Below are 18,236 nucleotides of genomic sequence, written 5' to 3'. Positions count from 1 at the left end.
CTATTACTGATTTCAATTTGATCTAGTGGGAATAAAGATACAAGAACAGGCAGGAATAAGTAAATGGCAAGAGCAAGCGATTGTTTTATTTACATGCAGGAATTCAAGGTTGTCCAAAGGTCATTTTCCATGTTTCTTGCTAGAATTGCAAAAAGTACTGTATATTTATGGAATTGCATAGAGGTATTTTTTAGCTTTCCTTGACAGTACAAGATATGTACAGTATGTATATATTAATATTTGTATTATGTGCTTTCCCCCCCATGTCAATTATTTGTAGCATGGCGTTTATTTCCTGTATAGAAAAACAGATTATTGAAATGCTCTGTCATAAGTTTGCTTTTTATATAATTTCCCTAATTAGTCATATTTGAAATGTGTATTGCTCCAATTAAGCATCCCTTGTTGTGGGCCGTTACTATTGCACTTTCCTGCCAGCAGACTGCGGTAACCTGTCGCAAGATTAAATATGCGCTGAAACCTTATCAGCAAAACACTTAATCAGGGAAGGAATTTGAATATCTGTTCCTTTGGGAATGTATTCAGAAAATGCAAATGGTGATTGGTTAGACATAACACCACATATATCAGTGTCACATGTGGGCCTTTTCCTGCCAGTGGGGTACAGAGCTATAATTAAAAAATACATGTAATTTATAGGCTTTCTCAAAGGAGCCTGGTTTCCACAAGAAGGTTGAGATACCACAAGTTGGCGTGGCCCCTGCCTCATAAGTGTGTTTGTTTGTGTCTATCTAGATATAGATATATATCTCTCATATGTTTATTCGTATTTTATAAATCAAGTATATAGTACAAAAAATAAAAATGGACGGGGAAATCACAAAAGTTACATCATATTTGAGCCACAGAACTCTTTGTATTGGACTGAAAGCAGTACAGGTATATATTATTTTCTAGTGTGTTTTCAAGATTCTTTAATACTTTGATTTCACCTTCTGTTTGAAATGTTAAGTGAATAAATTGTAGGTATGACCATTTCTTATGAAAGCTCTTATAAAGTAGTTTTTAGTACCCTCATCACATGGAGATAGTGTAACTTGACCATACTATGATCGGTATGTATAAATATTCTGTGGTAAAGGAGCAATCCAAGACAGCAATTATATATATATATTTTTTTAAAGAATTGAAGCAGGGAGTTCCCGGAGCTGTTAATTTCTGCTCCGCGGACTCCGTGCTTCCGTACATGCTTACCTCTAACGTAGATACGGGTAGCGCCACTGGCTCAGCAAGCAGGGCTTTCAGGCTTGAAGCTCCCGCATTACATGGGCCAATAGGAAGCTGCACCGATGATGTCACCGCTTCCTATTGGCCCGCAGGACCAGTGACCTCTGAACCCTGCTTGTCGAGGACAGTGGCTTCCAGCACCTAATTCACATGTAAGTATCTCCGGAAGTATGGGGTGCTGGGAGCTAAAATTAAAGGGGTCCAACTCCTGCTTCAACCCTATAAAAATTAATTTGTAAAAAAAAAATCCCCTCCCTGGGATTGCCTTATTGCCCATTGCAGTAGTGTGTAATCTGTGGCTCCATAAGTGGCCCACGAAGCCTTGGCTCTCTGTTTCTGGTCCCAGTTGCTTAAGGATCCGAGTGCCCTTTTCACACTGATACACGCTTGCAATTTGTTAATGTAAATGTGTATGGTACAGATGTTTATTGAGTCTTGTAAAATCTTTAAATATAATCATTTTTTATGTATCAAATTATATTACTATGATCTTATGGCTCTCTTGCTCCTAAACCTTTTCTGATCCGGCCCCCTTGGAAAACTAGTTGAAGAGCCCTTGTGTAAATGGTGAGGCGGAGGTGAATGTTCAGATCTGGATAAAACTTGACACTTTTCCCCAATTATTCGCAACTTTTTTTTTTTAATGCATTTGTTTGTTTTTGACCTGCAAAAGGAGGAAACCCGGTTTTGCTGAAATATTTTTGTCTGACACCTATGCGCAAGGATCTATAATTACAAGGATTTTGACCAACATTAGTTTTCTAGTTCTAACAATTTCGCTGAGATTTTAGTCAAACTGTCACAAGAACACAGAGAAGGGAATTTAAATCTCCTAACATTTACCTGCATATTAGGGTTCAGGGATCCTTTAGTTGATAACTGTCTATAATAGGAATGTATTTTATTTCTATCTGGCACTAGTAATGAATGCAGCACTGTACACAGCACTGTACACAGTACTGTACTCCTGTTATGGCCAATAGTTTTTCTGTATTTGAGGTAACGGGTGATTGAATGTTTTTGTGAGGGTCTCACTTTGCTGACATTCTGCTCTCGTACTTTAAAGGCTTTAACCACAACTCATCTCTTCTTTGCAGCTTTGATAGAAATGATTATAGTATTATATGTACAATAAACGTTGAATACATTACATACAGAATGCAAGTGTGTCATGGAGGTATTGACACAAATATCGGAGATCTGTTTCAGTTATTGTCTTATTTTTTTGGTGCAGGAAAAGACCATGTCTGTCGATTTATAGGATGCGGGAGAAACGATCGTTTTAACTATGTGGTCATGCAACTGCAGGTAAATGTGCTCAAAATATCTAACATTAAATATCTGTTTGTGCCCTTTTTTTTTTTTTGCTGGTGCTGTTTGCAACTGTTTTAATGCCTCTGGCTATGTCAAACCATTAGTAATTTTGCAATGTAAGCTGGCTATTCATAGTTACATCAAAGTCTCACACAAATAATGGTTAAATGTATAGCACAATTTTGGAAATGCTTGGCCATGCAGATGGAGACTACCATGGTATCGAAAGTGTGTATGTGTATACACATATTATGTGTGTGTGTGTGTGTGTGTATGTATATATGTGTACACAAACACACACATATACACCAATACTTTCCCCCCAGATCCCCCAATTTACTTAATGCTGCTTAAGAGCTCTTGAAATCTAATTAACCATTTCCTGTTTCCTAATTCTATTCCACATGCTGCTTAAAGCTTACAAGGCAGGTCATCTTTTGGGCAAAATCTGTAAACAAGGATCTCCTCTCTTGAATTAATATGAAAGTGTTAATGTTTTTATTACCTGCTTTATGCAGCATGTTGCATAGAATGAAGAGATAACATTGGTAATTATAATTGTATTGCAGGCTTTTAAGCAGCATTATGTAAGAAAGTTTGACATCTGAAGTGCATTGTTTTTTTGTTGTTGTAAAAACGTTTGCTTTTGTGGGGGTTAGGGTACACCCCAGCGGCATGCCCATAGAAACTATAACGTGTGACATTGCTATGTATTAAATGAGCTGTCCAAACTGTGGATCCTGCTACTGTATCTCTTTAGTCTCCAGCATAAAACAATGTAGCTTGGCACCGGTAGATTCAGTCATTGGCTTGTGCATACTGTAGCAAGGCTGTTTCTCTGAAGCCACAAAATAAGGCAGCTGTAATGTATTCTGGTTATTGGTCTTCCATGTTTTATACTGCTGGCAGAACTTAAAACACAATTTGACTAGATGCTATTCAGACCTTTCCAACGCTAAAGCTGTTGCAGCTAGCATTAGGTACTATAGAGCAGCATTGCATATTAAATTGGCCTCACTAAAATGGAACAGCAGCAGTATAGGGAGAATTGGCTATATCACTATGCCCTTTTCAATAGCTTTCGAAGCTTCTCCTTACAGAACAGAAGTTGAAAACATTAAGGCACCTCTAATAGTTAGCACTGCATATTCTGTAGTCTCCCGTAATGTCTAAACCAGTGATTCTCAACCACAGTCCTCAAGAACTGGCAACAGGCCAGATTTGAAGGATCCTCTAGCTTCAGCACATGTGATTCAATCAAAATGACTGGGCCACTGATTGAGCCACTGGTGCTGAAGCCGTGATATCCTTAACCTGACCTGCTCTGAACTTGTAATGCTCCTTTGCCTATCACCCTTGGACCGCTATATTATCCTTCACCGTAACGCAGAAGAGATCTGATGGGATAAGCCATAGCAGTGGTGGGTGACATTACATTGAAAAGTTTACGTTTTGTCTCTTCAGGGTCGTAATTTGGCGGATCTGCGTCGCAGTCAGTCCCGAGGCACCTTTTCCATGAGCACTATGCTGCGACTCGGCCGTCAAATCCTGGAGTCTATAGAGAGCATCCATTCTGTAGGATTCTTACATCGTGACATCAAACCGGTGAGCAGCAGGGGCAAGAAACTGCCAGATAAACACAAATATCATCATGCCAACTCCTTTTCTGAGAAAGTTTAATGGTTCCTCGGAAATAAAGGGAAATCTACGTAACGGTGTGTGAAAAATGGCTACAAATTGTTGATTTAAAGCCCCTCTGAAGAAGTCGCAGTGAGAACCTCCCATTTATAGTTTTCACAACCAGTGATGCTGAAGTATGAGTTGGCGTAAATACAACCTGCTCTTCCTTCCTTTTCTCTAATACAATAGATACGCTGATTAGTGAGCAAGAAATTAGGCTTGTCCTAGGGGAGTATGAGTGTTTGCTTCATACATTCCAGAAGCTTTTAATTTATACATGACTTTTATTGGGCGTTTATAAGCAAAGCATTAAGGCATCATTACATTTGTAATGTTACATTGTCAGATTATAGTTGACCAGTTTTATGTGTGTAATATAAAGGCCTGTATTTCCTAAGCAGTCTTCTGCCAGAAGATGCCACCTGCTGATGGATGCATTCAATGGACTCTAAGGTGTCTTCTACTGCCAGGAGGGTGTCTTGTGGGACAAGACTGCTTGGTAAATAAAACCCAAAATGCATAACATTTGAAGGGATTTAAACCCATAGGCTTCATATTATACCGACGTTACATGTTTCTGTCACCTCTTTATATAAAAGCAATAAAATTCTGCAAGCGTTTATTGTATCATTCTCATCTCTTGAGTATATTTCTTCTACACTGTGATACACCCATCCTTCTGCGTTTGAAACTTTGTCTCCTCTTCCAGTCCAACTTCGCTATGGGCCGTTTCCCGAGCACCTGTCGGAAGTGTTTCATGCTGGACTTTGGGCTGGCGCGACAGTTTACCAACTCATGTGGAGAAGTCCGCCCGGTAAGTGATTTCTGAGTGTTTAAGCCTAATAACTAAGGCATCATTCAGTAAAGTCTGGAAGCTGATAAAACAAAACACTACCTATTCAACAGAACAGGCAGTGGAGTGTGTGTGACCCTACAAAATGACTTGGATTAGGCAAATCGATGGATAAGTGTAGGGATTTTACACATAATACAGAGGAAATGGTAAAATATTGATGTTTATTTTTGGTTCAAGTCTAGACATCTGAAAAAGACAAGCAACGCGTATACAGTGTAATAATCCTGTCAAAACAAAAGAATGGAGCCGCAAAAAATTACTGCAAGACATGAAAAATAACAAACTAAAACTATAGCTTGATGGTGATTTTATGGTTTGTAGGGAGTCACTTGGACATAATTCCACCGTGGAAGTTACCCAATGATACAAATAGTGTTTGTAGGACATCTGTATTCATAACTCCTTGATATGAGTAAATAAGAAATCCGACTTGTGATAATGGCAGTGGCCATTGCTTGTTTTTGCTCCAATGTGCAGTCATTTGCAGTCATTTGTACTGTCACGGCACAGATATCTTTAAATGGTCCGCTATGGTCCATTGTCATAAGAACTTGCAGTATATCCCACTCCGCCAAGTTCAATATGTGGTTTCACTGCTGGGTATTTATGGCATTAACACTATATAGTAATGCAACTTTTGACAAATGTAATGGACTTGCGCATTCTTTCATTATGGAGAAAAGTAACTATTCATATGTTTGCATGAATATAACAGCGTGTGACTGAGTCCTAGCTTTCTCTGAAGCCAAGTCAACATGACGACACCAAAGCTATCAATCTTAGTTGAGGTTTAAAACCGAACCGACATGCTAATGCTGTAATATTTATTTATTTTATTTATATAATGTATTACCAGGCAGTAATACATTGAGTTACCTCTCGTTTTCACGTATGTCCTGGGCACAGAGTTATGATGACAGATACATGGTTACAAATAAAGTATTTGCCTTGTATTACATGCGTCTCTGCTTCTGGTTTGGTTAAAGCTATGAATGGATCTTGCAAACGGTGAATTCAACCAAATGATGTGACCATTGGTACAGTGCTGTCTTTAGGAGTGTGTCCCAAAGCAAACAAATATCTATTGGCATTGCTCAGATATTTTTTAAGGTTGAAGCATGTCTGTATAGGCAACACTGATAATATAATCACGTCAACCTTTGTTAGTGAGCACTGAAAATTTCATTTTGTTACAGAAGAGATTTGCATCAGATACTGGCGGAGCTTTAACTGGATTTGCATGCATGCGCCTGGCTTCAGCAGCCAAATTATTAATGACCTCATAATGAGATTTTCAAGACGTTGAGCGAGTAGAGGGAACATGGAAAGTTCTTTCTCTATAATACCCCCCATACTGATAAATGTTAAATGAAGTTGAAAATCACAAATTGCCTTTCTAGTTTTATTTCTTTTCTAAATGCACAGTGCATGAAATGGGGCCTTGGAGATGTTGCTGTTTAATGGTAGATGTACTGTTTTACAACACAAGCAATGGATTGCAAATGCAGAGCATTATAAATAATGCTAATACATACAGCTGCTCTGTTTTGGATATAAGTGGAGGGACGATACTGGTCTGGTTCAGAAGCACATTGCGTAGTTCTGCATTGCAGTCACTGCCAGCACAGAAGGAGTAGTCTCACTGAATTGTTTAAACAAACCAGTAACATGTAGAGATTCCACGATTGAATGGAATGGTTGTTGATGATTTCTAAGATGGTATTAACTGCTGCTGTCAGGGACTTTGTTTCCAGAAGCTCCCCTAACGTCCCCTTTAAACTACTGTTATCTCAGCTCTTTTAGATAAGAGCAGCTCAATCTGAAGAACCCTTTACTGTGTGTTTATGGGGATATTCATGTGCAAACCAATTCTCAATTGTGTATATATGTCTTTCTATTACATAAGGGGTGGGAAACTCCAGTCCTCAAGGGGCCATCAACAGGTCAGGTTTTCAGGATATCCCTGTTTCAGCCCAGGTGACTCAGTCAAAGACTAAGCCACCTGGGCTGAAGCAGGGATTTCCTGAAAACCTGACCTGCTGGTGGCCTTTGGGGACTGGAATTGGACACTCGTGTTACAGCATGAAATAATAGCCTTGTAACACTTCTCACACTTTCTTTTCTCTGGTGTTCCCTCTGCACGGGGAGCTGGTTTTCTAGTGAAGTTTGTTTATCTGTTTTGTTATTTAGAAAGATGACATTTCTTATTTACTCAAATATCAATGAGTTATTAATGCAGATGTTCCACAAACACTATTTCTATCATTGGGTAATGCAGTTTACTTTCAACTAAACGCCATAGCAGCACTAAACACACAAGAGAAGATAGCAGTCTCTTATGTCAAGTTATTTTTAGCCACTTTCGGTTCCTTTATTGAACCATCTCTTTCCTAATCATTTTTTAATTATGATGTAATGCGCAAAGCAGCTGCAGTCTCTGACTCCGATTTAATTACTGTCTGTGCTTCGCCAATGCAATATCCGTCTCTATTGCTCTCATGAGATATTTTTGGGATAAGCCTTATATAGAGCCACAGAATATCTTTCCTACTTGGGTACCACTTGTATGGATGGTCTGGGCTGTCTGGTAGCAGGTGACATTTTAGAAATCCAATTAAAACAGGGACTCAGACTTAAAACACAACAGAGATAATGAGCAAAAGGGAATTATGATGCTTTAAAATGTGATACAATTAAAGCTGCAGTTCAGTCTTTTTTTTCTTTTTTTTTTTTAATTTATTTTTTTACTTCAATATTTTCATGTGGGCAATCTCTAATTACCTAAAGAACTGTATAGCTGCCAGTCAATTCGTTCTCCATGTATTGATCTGCAAAATTTGGTGACATCATTAGTGAAGGGATCTGTTTTTCTTCTGCTTCTGTCTCTCAGTGGAAGCTCATGAATATTCATGAGCAATCCTGCACTGACATGTGCTAGAGGGAGGGCAGGGCTGACAAAGGGGTGTGCCAGGGCTTGTGACAGGACATGAAGGAGCAGTGCCTTAGCAAATGGCTGTTAAAATAGAATACAAGAAAATTGGTCTTTCAAAGTTGTTGTTTTTTAAAACAGAAAATGCTAAAAGTATTTTTTCTTACTACAGAACTGATTTATTAAAAAAAAACACACATGCAGGATATTGACTGAACTGCAGCTTTAAACATGGAATTGTCTCCTTGAATAGTGGAATCAAAAGTCCTGATTACGGTTCTGGTTCTATTCTTCTATAGAAGTAACTGGATCTCATTTGAAATGTGAAGGCCATTTAAATGCAGACATTTTTCTTCCGTCTTATAAGTCTGATATAATGCATTATTTGTAACCCCTTCACTGCCAGAGGGGCCAGTAACACCTTTTTAAAGCAGGGTTAACATAGTAGTGCAGGGGTGGCCAATGCCAGTCCTTAAGGGCCATCAACAGTTTGGGCTTTCAGGATATCCCTGCTTCAGCACAGGTAGCTCAATCAATGGCTTAATCATAATGACTGAGCCACTGATTGTGCCACCTGTGCTGAAGCAGGGATATCCCGAAAGCCTGACCTTTTGGTGGCCCTTGATGACCGGAGTTGACTGCCCATGCACCCTGCCCTGTAAGATGAGCTTTAGATATGGGCTCATTTTGCTCACTCAGTAAGGTGTATCTTGGCTTTGTGGTATCACAATTGGGAAAGCACTTTGTCTATTACAGTAGAGGGCACTGAAGTCCTGCATACAGTAAAAGGATAAAGAACAAACTAACTCTGGCCATCCCACTGTCAATAAAACAAATGTATTAGGTCAGATTCAGTTTAACCAAACAAATTGATAACAAAAACAGAGAAGTGCCTGCATGTGATGATGGGATTTTGCCCCCAGAACATTATGCTGCCTCTTGGGGGTTGTCTTTGACCATTGGGGCATTATTTGCTAAGCAGTGCAAATCTGTTAGACCTCTTAGTCCTTACACGTGAAGGAACCATAAAGTGTCTTATGGCAATGACGCTCAACTTCAGTCCTCAAGTCCCCAAACAGGTCAGGTTTTCAGGATATCCTAGCTTCAGCACAGGTGGCTTAATCAGAGGCTCCATCAAAGACTGAAAACCTGACCTGTTGGGTGGACTGGGGTTGCGCCCCCCTGATTTATGGCATAGCGCAGCTCGATAAATATGCGCTCGTGTCGGCAGAATTGTGCACTTCCTTGTTCATACTTTGACATCTTTTAATTTCACTTTATTTCGCATGTTACCTTCCATTTATCTGTTTGCAGTTAAGTGTGTAATTTGTGTAAATATAAGGTAAGTTTGCAGGTGTGTATGCTGGATCGTGTTTTGTAGAATGTCACTACATTTTTGTTTTTCTTGCTCCATGCTATCACCTCTTAATCACTCAATAGGTAACGAATAGGGAATTCCTAATAACTTTTTTTTATATATATATTTTTGTTTTACATACAATGTTGTGCATTAGCTCTAGGAGATAACTAATAAATACTGCAGGTATGTTGTTAAATAATAATTCCACTTATTTCTTATTCAGAAAGATTCCAATACTTCAGAAGATTCTTGTTCAGCAGACAAAGTTAGTTTATTCTTAGTGTTACTTACAGATGAAAGTTCAATCAATGATGACAAACCTGTGCTTAGTTGGTACAATGACAGAGACACCTTTGTTCACTCACATGCTGCTTAGATGTTACATGCAGAGAGAGAGTGACCAGAACACAACTGTATTTATTGATCAGTAACTCTGCCCCCTTTCTCCTCATGGCCACTTGAGACCAAGGAAGTGATTATTCAAAAAAACGCCGGTGACGCCGCGTGGCGCCGCACAGCTCAAAAACAAAACGCACAAATCCAATTTAGGTAAACATACCTTGAGCGACGTGCGCACCGCCTGGAGCTGCAGGGCGGCAGACTGGAGAGGAATTTGTTCTTGGCAGGTGACGGCCACTTCACGTGAGCGATTCGGCCAATGAGGGCGAACTGCTCACGGCCATGTTTACTTGCCTCCTCGCCTGTCTCCTCTGCTTGTTCAGATGCCGCTCGGCGGCAGCGAGAGGATGACGTCACTGGATCGAGCTGCTGCCCAGCGGCGTCTGGTAGAATCACAGCCTAAATAAGAAACTCTAAACGACTTCAGGCTCAGATTTCATACCTAGCCTTGAAATCCTATCCTTAAGCCAACCTCTAACATCTGCTATGCATCAAACCTGCACTAGAATTCAGCTCTTTTGGCTACATATGAATTCTAAATATTACAGCATATTCTCATGCAATTGTCTTGATATAAGTTCTCATTAATACATTTTAATATAATAAATGGATTTCTAACATGTTAAGACATAGCAATGAGGCTTTACCTTGACTTAGTTTTTTTTTCTTCTGGACAAATTATGAGCCTATAAACCCTGGTTTCTTGCAGGAGAAGTATTATATTTTCAGATTATGGGAACGACCATTTTAACTTATTTTGCCTACGTCAGGCAGGATACATTTGCACATATAGTTCTAAAAGCTGTTCAAATGCTACTGCCAGAGTGATGTCACGCCATAGATATTGTTGAACAAAAGCGTTCATCAGGATAATGTTAAGTGAAAAGTTATATCATCTGCTCACCATAACAAAGTCACCATTGATAATGCCTTTTGGTGCTGTCCTTGGCAATGCCACCCTTTTGGGTTTGTCTAATGGTAAGCTATTTGTGACTGACTGTTTTAATTGTTTACAAAATGTAATTAACAGAATCAAATGAAAAATACAGTGAGGGACATATAAAATTGTAACAATCCATAAAATAAACCATTTAGAATTATTTAGTTTATTACTTGGATGATAGTGAACTAATGGTAGGGAATGTCTTTATTTGGCTAAAAGTGGATGATTGAATAGATGGCTTATTTGAAATATTTGTTTTACTTTTTAATGTTTTCCTGGTAACCAAATGCTCATGAGTGTTCAGTTCCATTTGTGATCAGACTGTTAGCCTTTTTTATTTTATTTTTTAAAATATAAAATAATCATACTGCCATTATTAGTATCAGATAAATTACCAGAAACTTAACACTCTTGTTCCATTTTTTTTGTCTATCTGACTGCACGGTTTAACAAAGCAAAATATAACAAGTATCCAAATTAAAAGGCAGCAGATTTATATTGTGGTTGGTCTGCTTGCATTAGGGATATGAACTAGACAGAGGTGTCTACTTTTATCCCACCTATTTGCGTAACACTTGGCCTCAAGGATTACACAAATGGTGAATATCAAAGGAGTTGAAATTGACCGCTTTGAATATATAATCACTGTGACAGTTGGGTCAGCGTGGCATGGTACAATAAAGGTTTGTATCCAGAGAAAAGCTTACTCGATACTGTAGATACACTGCCACGGGTGCATATCAAGATCAATTCCATCAGCCAGGAAAATATGAAAACATCAGGAAAAGATGAATAGCAGCACTCCAATGGTCTTATGCCAAAAATATGTGCAGTATATACTAGATAAAGTGCGTGGCTTTGCATGAGTTTAGTACTCTGGAGTCGTAAACCTCGGTTTCTCACGGTCTGCCTCTCTCCCCCTCTCTCTCATTCTCCCTTTCCTTACTCCTCTCACCCTGCTCCCTACTCATCTTCTCCCCCCCCCCCATATCTCTCTTCCTCCCATCATTTTCCTTTAAATCTTTTTTGATGTCCCCAATTTTTTCCACCTCTCTCCCCTTCTCCAGCATTCTTACTTTCTCTTCACGTGCCAACTGACTTCCTCTTTCTCCGTCTGCTTTTTTTTTTTGTATACTTTATAGCTATCTGACTCCTTATTTGCCACCAGGCTATTTGTGTTATGATGTCACCAATATGTCACGTGCCAGATATATATCCTACCAGGTCCAACACCCAGTGGCTGACATGCTTGATAAATTGTAATAACTCTAATGTTCTTAGCAGCGCCCCCCCCACTCCCCCTTCCCCCTTTGGAGTGTTCAAGAGGATCCAAACGATGATCCTTATTTTGATATATAAAGTAATCCTTCCAAGTTTGGTTGTTCTAGATCTTATTGTTTGGGTGTGCATAAAGAGACTGACATTCTGACATATATAGTTGATATATATTTTTTTTGAATTTTTTGCCGAAGACCATTGGAGTTCTGCAATTCATCTTTTCCACTATAAAGGTTAAGTCCACTTGCGGCCCAAGATGGCGGCCCAGTCAGAAGGGTTACCTGGCCATCTCATGGCTTGCAATATGTAACCTATATTGGGTATCTTTGATTTTTCAAATGTCCGCAAGTGGTTTTGGCATTACTAAGTGCACTTTGGGGAATCCCCACAGTCTGACTTGGCATCTTTGTTGCCGTGACGACGGTGGATGCTTTTAGGTTGGCGTCTCTGGTCTCCATGGCAACCGCAGGCCGGCATCTTGTGATGTGGCGTCAGCGCTATGACGTCACTCACAGCGTCGGCCTTCGGATGCTGACTCTGTTTGGTGAGGCAGGTAATTAGATGGTATATATGTATTATGTATAGCCCTCACCTTTGTTGCCGCCGAAACGTTGGATAATCATGGCTTATTGAACACTTTTTTTTATTTTATTTGGAAGACCGTAGTGCCTGTACTTTTATCTCCTGATGTATGACAAGCCATTCTTCCACCTTGGTATGGGCCAGGACCACATCTTGTAATTTTGGGTGGCAGACTTGATTGTCTTTTATGAGGACAAATGAACATAAACAATTGCGAGGACTCGCTCCAATTCTGTAACTGTGAAGATTGTATTACATACAGCAAAAGCATTTAGCAAATCGTAAGTTGTAAACAGAAGCTGGATCTAGAGCCGGAGCAACTCTCAAAGCCAATATGTTGGGCTCTAACTACACCACAGTACAGTGTTTATGCACTGATATCACCCATATTTAATATTTATTTAGAAATACAGTACCTGGTTGACATAATGCAACTAATACAGGGGAGCCATAACACTGACTAGTTTTGTGTTTCTTTCATAGCCACGAGCTGTTGCTGGATTTCGTGGAACAGTACGGTATGCCTCTGTCAACGCACACAGGAACCGGGTGAGTGAAAGGGCAGGCATGGAACCTAGTGTACACCAAAGTACTAATGCTGTGAGCAGGGCTATCAGCGGCAGGCAATTAGTAGCAGTGGAGCATTCACCCAATTTCTAAGTATCGACCTTCCTAGGATCAAAATCAACCAATGGCAGTAACATATTTCCTGCAACCACTAATACGTGTACTGTAGTTAGAAAGATAGTATAGAAAATAAATCTCTTAATGTCTGACCCCCTCATCAATAATGTTTCGGAGTGATATGGGATCTTTTTGCTCCCCAAAGCAAGGACAAGGTATATTTTTAAGGCATATAAAGTATTTTGAAGAAATTCGAACAGGAGTGGATTGGAAAACTTACATTGGTTTCGGGGGACAAGAATCATTTTGACTAAATGTTACTTTCCCCACAATAGTTACGGGCTATTGAGACAAGCTATTGAATTTTTGCCTGAAGTAATTTAATATACAGTATGTTGTAGATTCAACGTGGACAATTCATCCTGGATCCTTTTGATATCAAAACACCCAAGTATTTGAATTTATTTACCTATACTAAAGAATGGTCAGAAATCTCCTCCGTTCTATATTAGGGATCAAAAGAGAATACATTTAATTTGTTCCAGTTGATCTTTAATCCAGAGTATTACCCAAATTCCTACACGCTATGTAATTCATGCCACAGGAAGGCATTCGAATCTTCCAAGGATAAAAGAATGTCGTCCGCATATTATCGTCTCTAATTCACCAATTTCAAATCCAGAGAGATTAGGATTGGATGGTTTGAGTGACAAAATGTTACAGTGTAAAGGTTCAAAGGGTTAAGTGTACTTCTAAGTTTAACTACAGATAAATCTGTTTTGGAAGAAATCCCTGTACTCTTGGAGGGACCTGCAATGAACTGTACTGTTTGCATTCCTAGCCTCTCGTGCTCAAAAGGGGATTAACGTCTAATTACGTCCATTTCTTAAAGTGGATATGGGTCGGACATCTGGACGCCTCAGTTTAATGTTCTATGTTTTTGTTTCTCCAGGAGATGGGTCGGCATGATGACCTCTGGTCGCTATTTTATATGCTTGTGGAGTTTGTGGTTGGCCAGCTTCCTTGGAGGAAAATAAAGGACAAGGTAAATGTGGTTGTCACAGGACTTATTTCAGAAGGTATTAATAAGAGGTACAAACCTTTCTTTTATGCACTTTAAAAATACTCTGCTCATGTTCTAGACGTGTACGTATGTACGATGAGGAGGGAATTAAGAGCAGTGTGCACATGGGACAGGAGAGTGCAAAAAGAGGAGACGGCAAGGAGAGGACGAAACTGGGAGACGGCAAGGAGAGGATTAGAGATGAGTAGGAGAGGAGGGAGTGTAGTATGCACAGACAGGAGCAGACACAGTAAGGCAGGGAGAGCAAAGAGATGGGAGGAAAGAGTGCAAAGAGGAGCAGGGGATGATGGAGGAGAGAGTAAGGTGGGGAAGAGGGGACGAGACGCCAAGGCATTTCGGGGACGGGTAAAAAAGAGTAATGTTTTTAATAACCTTTAAGATCTGCTAGATCGGCATATATTATGCCGGGTACAGCTAGTGTACAGTAATCAAACGTCCACACTGGTTGTAATTATTACACATTAATTCTCTGCATACCATATCACTATCCATAAAAACTATTTGTGATGACAGCAGATAAAAAAAGCAAGGGAGTCAAAAGGTTCTTCTTATTTCCCATATGTACAATTTATATTGTTTTAAAATCTGACTTCTTACCTATTTTGAGTTCCTTTCTTGTCATTTTTAATGCTTTATAAATTCTTATCTTCTATAATGTTCTCTACTTGACTTTGGATCATAATCATATTGTAAATCTCCATTTTCCACAGAAATAAAATATCCAGAGGAAAGCAATGCATTGAAATTAGTAATAATGTCCTAATACATTTGTCCAAATATGTATTTTCATTAATATTTGTTTTATCCTGACAAGATGTAATTAGTGTCCTCTGTGAATTTCCATTTTAGATAGATGTTAAAGTGATGCAATTACCAATGTCTCATGTAAGGTGTGGTTAGGTTTTTATAGGTAGTAGGTATTGTATATTTTTGCTGTTTAGCGCTCTGTTCATTTGGAAGGCCATTATCTTGCAATATGGAACTAGTGTTAAAAATTGTAGAGACTGGGTCACAAAGTTTTTTTTAGCTTTTTATAGAAATTTGTTTTATTGCAGTTTCATTCTCTTTTTATCAAGGACTAGTTAAGCTTGGCATGAAAGGTAGAAAATATAAATTATGCTGACATATTTTATAGACAAATGCCTAAACATTCAATTCTGCTCATGTGACTATGTAGCCAACTGACCGTGATGCTGACAATATTTCTACAAAGTAAAAAAGCAGATAACCTGCCAACTGAGGTTGGGTTTCCATTCTGAAATGTAGCTGATGAAACTGAAAACGCTTTGCTTCTAACCATCCTGTGTCTGTCTTCATAGGAACAAGTAGGTTCCATCAAGGAGAGATATGAGCATCGCCTTATGTTGAAACATCTTCCCCCAGAGTTCTCTGTGTTCCTGGATCACATTCTCGCCTTAGACTATTTAACAAAACCAGATTACGAGGTATGTATCTCTCTATCTATATCATTAATTTTTTACATTGTCTTACAGCTATTGGGATATACCAATGCTAGGTGGTATTATTTATTTCTATTGGTCTATGTGTGTTTTTGTATTTAGAGCAGGAGTGAGAATGACTGAGCCACTTGTGCTGAAGCAGGGATATCCTTAAAACCTGACCTAGTGTTGGCCCTTGAGGACTGAAGTTGGCCACTGCTGATCTACAGAGAGAGGGAGAGATTACATTCAATACAGTACCTAAGTGATCATGCCATTTTTTGCCATCTTACAGCAATTTACTTATAGTGTAAGCCCCTGTGGCACTGAAAAAGGTTTCTGAACAAAAAATGAATAGGTCCAAGTAGTAGTTTAGTAATAGTGGATCGTCATTTAGTGATTCGTAAACCCATAAAACAATATAACACTGTAACATTAGGCACACTGTTGCTGGTACAATGGCAAGGTTCATGCGGCACTAAAGGTAAAGTTGTGCACTGGCAAAAAATGATTACATTGTACGGTACATACAAGACAGTTTGGAAAGTAAGAAAATTGAAATTCGCTGTTTAATTCCTGATTTTTTTGAGCATCTTTTTAATCATGTCTACAGTTTTTAGATCTGGATAATGTGATTTTTATTAGTGGCTGAGACTAGAAAGTTATCTGACAGTTATTCAATGAAGTGGTCATCTTTATCAAACAGTTTATTGGTACTTTCTTGATCATTTGCATTTATGGTTTGCTAACCATGTTTTTTTTGAGGATTGTAATCCATTAGTTTACTTCTTTATACACTAAGATTTTACAGCGAACTCTGCCGCTTCCCTTATCCTTTGCAACAAATGCTAAGTTACCTTTTGAATCCTCGTCTAAACCTTTTCCCTCTACATATAGCTCCTCGTGTCTGTCTTTGACACCAGCATGAAGACGTTTGGAGTTGTGGACAGCGACCCCTTTGACTGGGAAAAGTGTGGCACAGACGGCTCTTTAACTACAACAACAACATCAACTACCCCTCAGCTTCACACTCGCCTGACTCCTGCCGCCATTGGGTATGCATGCAGACCAGTGGTATTAAACTATCAATGGTCAGGAAATGTGTGGCAGGGCTTTCTGGAACACACAGCTTCTTACAAGAAAGTATCCATTTTTAAAAGAACACGCAGACCATACTCATCGGCTCAAGCCTCGTCTCTTCAGCATGTTTGCCGTGCAGACCGCCGCCAGGTCACGATCCAAGTCATAAACTATACAGCCAAGCAGCAATGCTGCACAAAGAATAATAGAAACGTCACTGAGGAAGACGTCAGGGCTAGATGTGTAAGGTCAAAAGGGTCCGCCTTTGTTTATGTGCGAGTAACTGAATAAAATGGATTCTTTGTGCAGCAGTGACTTGAGGCATCAGTAGTTTTCGGGGAAACAAACGTTATCGTACAGATGCACTCTAGCACCGCCTATCATTACTGCAGAGTAGTGCAACTAAAACTAAAAATGTCCCAGTTGCGGTGCACTCGCGAGTCAGTTGCGACCACCCTACGATACGTAAACAAGTGCAGGGGATTTAGACATAGATCTTCGCGGCCAAGCCGGCAGTAAATCTTACTACATCTGTATATTTAGGATTTTCATTGATCAAAGTCCCAGTTAAGACCACAAAGAAAGCACGGCCCTGATGGGTACATAGTATATCTCTCCTCTACAAAGGGTGATAATGTGTTTTTAATAAATGTGTATTGCAGCCCCTCTAGTAAAGCATAGGTAGATGAACACAATTACTTTTTCGGACATCTTTGAGTGTCCATTTTTTAGTAAAATGCCAAGAACTAGAGTTTTGCCCATTAACTGAGTTTTTTATTTAGTATTAAAGCCATTCAGTATTAACCAAAATTAACAACACATTTTTGTTTGCTAGTTACAAATCAATTTTGCTGTTATGGACAACCTCGCTCCTTCCCCTCCCTCCCTCTCCTCCATCCCCCTCTCCTCCACCCCCCTCCTCCCCATGATTTAAAATGCAGCTTTGAAATTTTAGCATGCAAGGTTTTTGAAAGCTTGTTCCTTCTAATCTTCAGAATTGCCAATGCCACACCCATCCCAGGAGACATGCTGCGTGAAAACACTGACGAAGTGTTTCCGGATGAGCAACTCAGTGATGGTGAAAACGGAATCCCAATCATGGTTTCCCCAGAGAAAATACCTGGGTCACCCGGCCATCCGCGTCTGCAGGAGAAGGATGTCTGGGAGGAGATGGACGCAAACAGGAACAAAATAAAAATGGGGGTTTGCAAGGTACCAACACATTGGGAGATTTATAAAGATGCCACAAGTTATCCAGGCACCTTGAAATATGTCTGTTTTTAAGCAGTGTGAAATACACTCATTATTATTAATCCATGTCCCTGTTGGGAGACTTAATAAACGATACCACAACTGCTGTCGGACATCTGGTGGCCAATGAGAAACAAGCAAGAAATATTAGGTTGCTGGCGCCTTGTTT

At 39.4% G+C, this 18,236-nt stretch overlaps 1 protein-coding gene across 5 annotated transcripts in view; it reads left to right on the top strand.

The window, feature by feature from the left end:
* TTBK2 (tau tubulin kinase 2) overlaps positions 1-18,236 on the top strand; it is a 68,384-nt gene that overhangs the window by 40,302 nt on the left and 9,846 nt on the right. For 3 of the 5 annotated variants that reach the window (XM_075614260.1, XM_075614259.1, XM_075614262.1), the window contains exons 4-12: positions 2,483-2,556; positions 4,027-4,167; positions 4,952-5,056; positions 9,611-9,652; positions 13,073-13,138; positions 14,166-14,258; positions 15,617-15,742; positions 16,634-16,791; positions 17,812-18,028. In XM_075614260.1, coding sequence (XP_075470375.1) covers positions 2,483-2,556; positions 4,027-4,167; positions 4,952-5,056; positions 9,611-9,652; positions 13,073-13,138; positions 14,166-14,258; positions 15,617-15,742; positions 16,634-16,791; positions 17,812-18,028 — 1,022 coding nt within the window. The remainder of the gene's footprint in view (positions 1-2,482; positions 2,557-4,026; positions 4,168-4,951; positions 5,057-9,610; positions 9,653-13,072; positions 13,139-14,165; positions 14,259-15,616; positions 15,743-16,633; positions 16,792-17,811; positions 18,029-18,236) is intronic. The other 2 variants (XM_075614261.1, XM_075614263.1) reach the window with 1 other exon arrangement.

This window comes from Ascaphus truei, chromosome 9 (genome assembly GCF_040206685.1).
Source record: "Ascaphus truei isolate aAscTru1 chromosome 9, aAscTru1.hap1, whole genome shotgun sequence".
Lineage (NCBI taxonomy): Eukaryota > Metazoa > Chordata > Amphibia > Anura > Ascaphidae > Ascaphus > Ascaphus truei.
The sequence above is the reverse complement of the archived record's forward strand: the minus strand, read 5'-3'. Positions and strand labels throughout refer to the sequence as shown.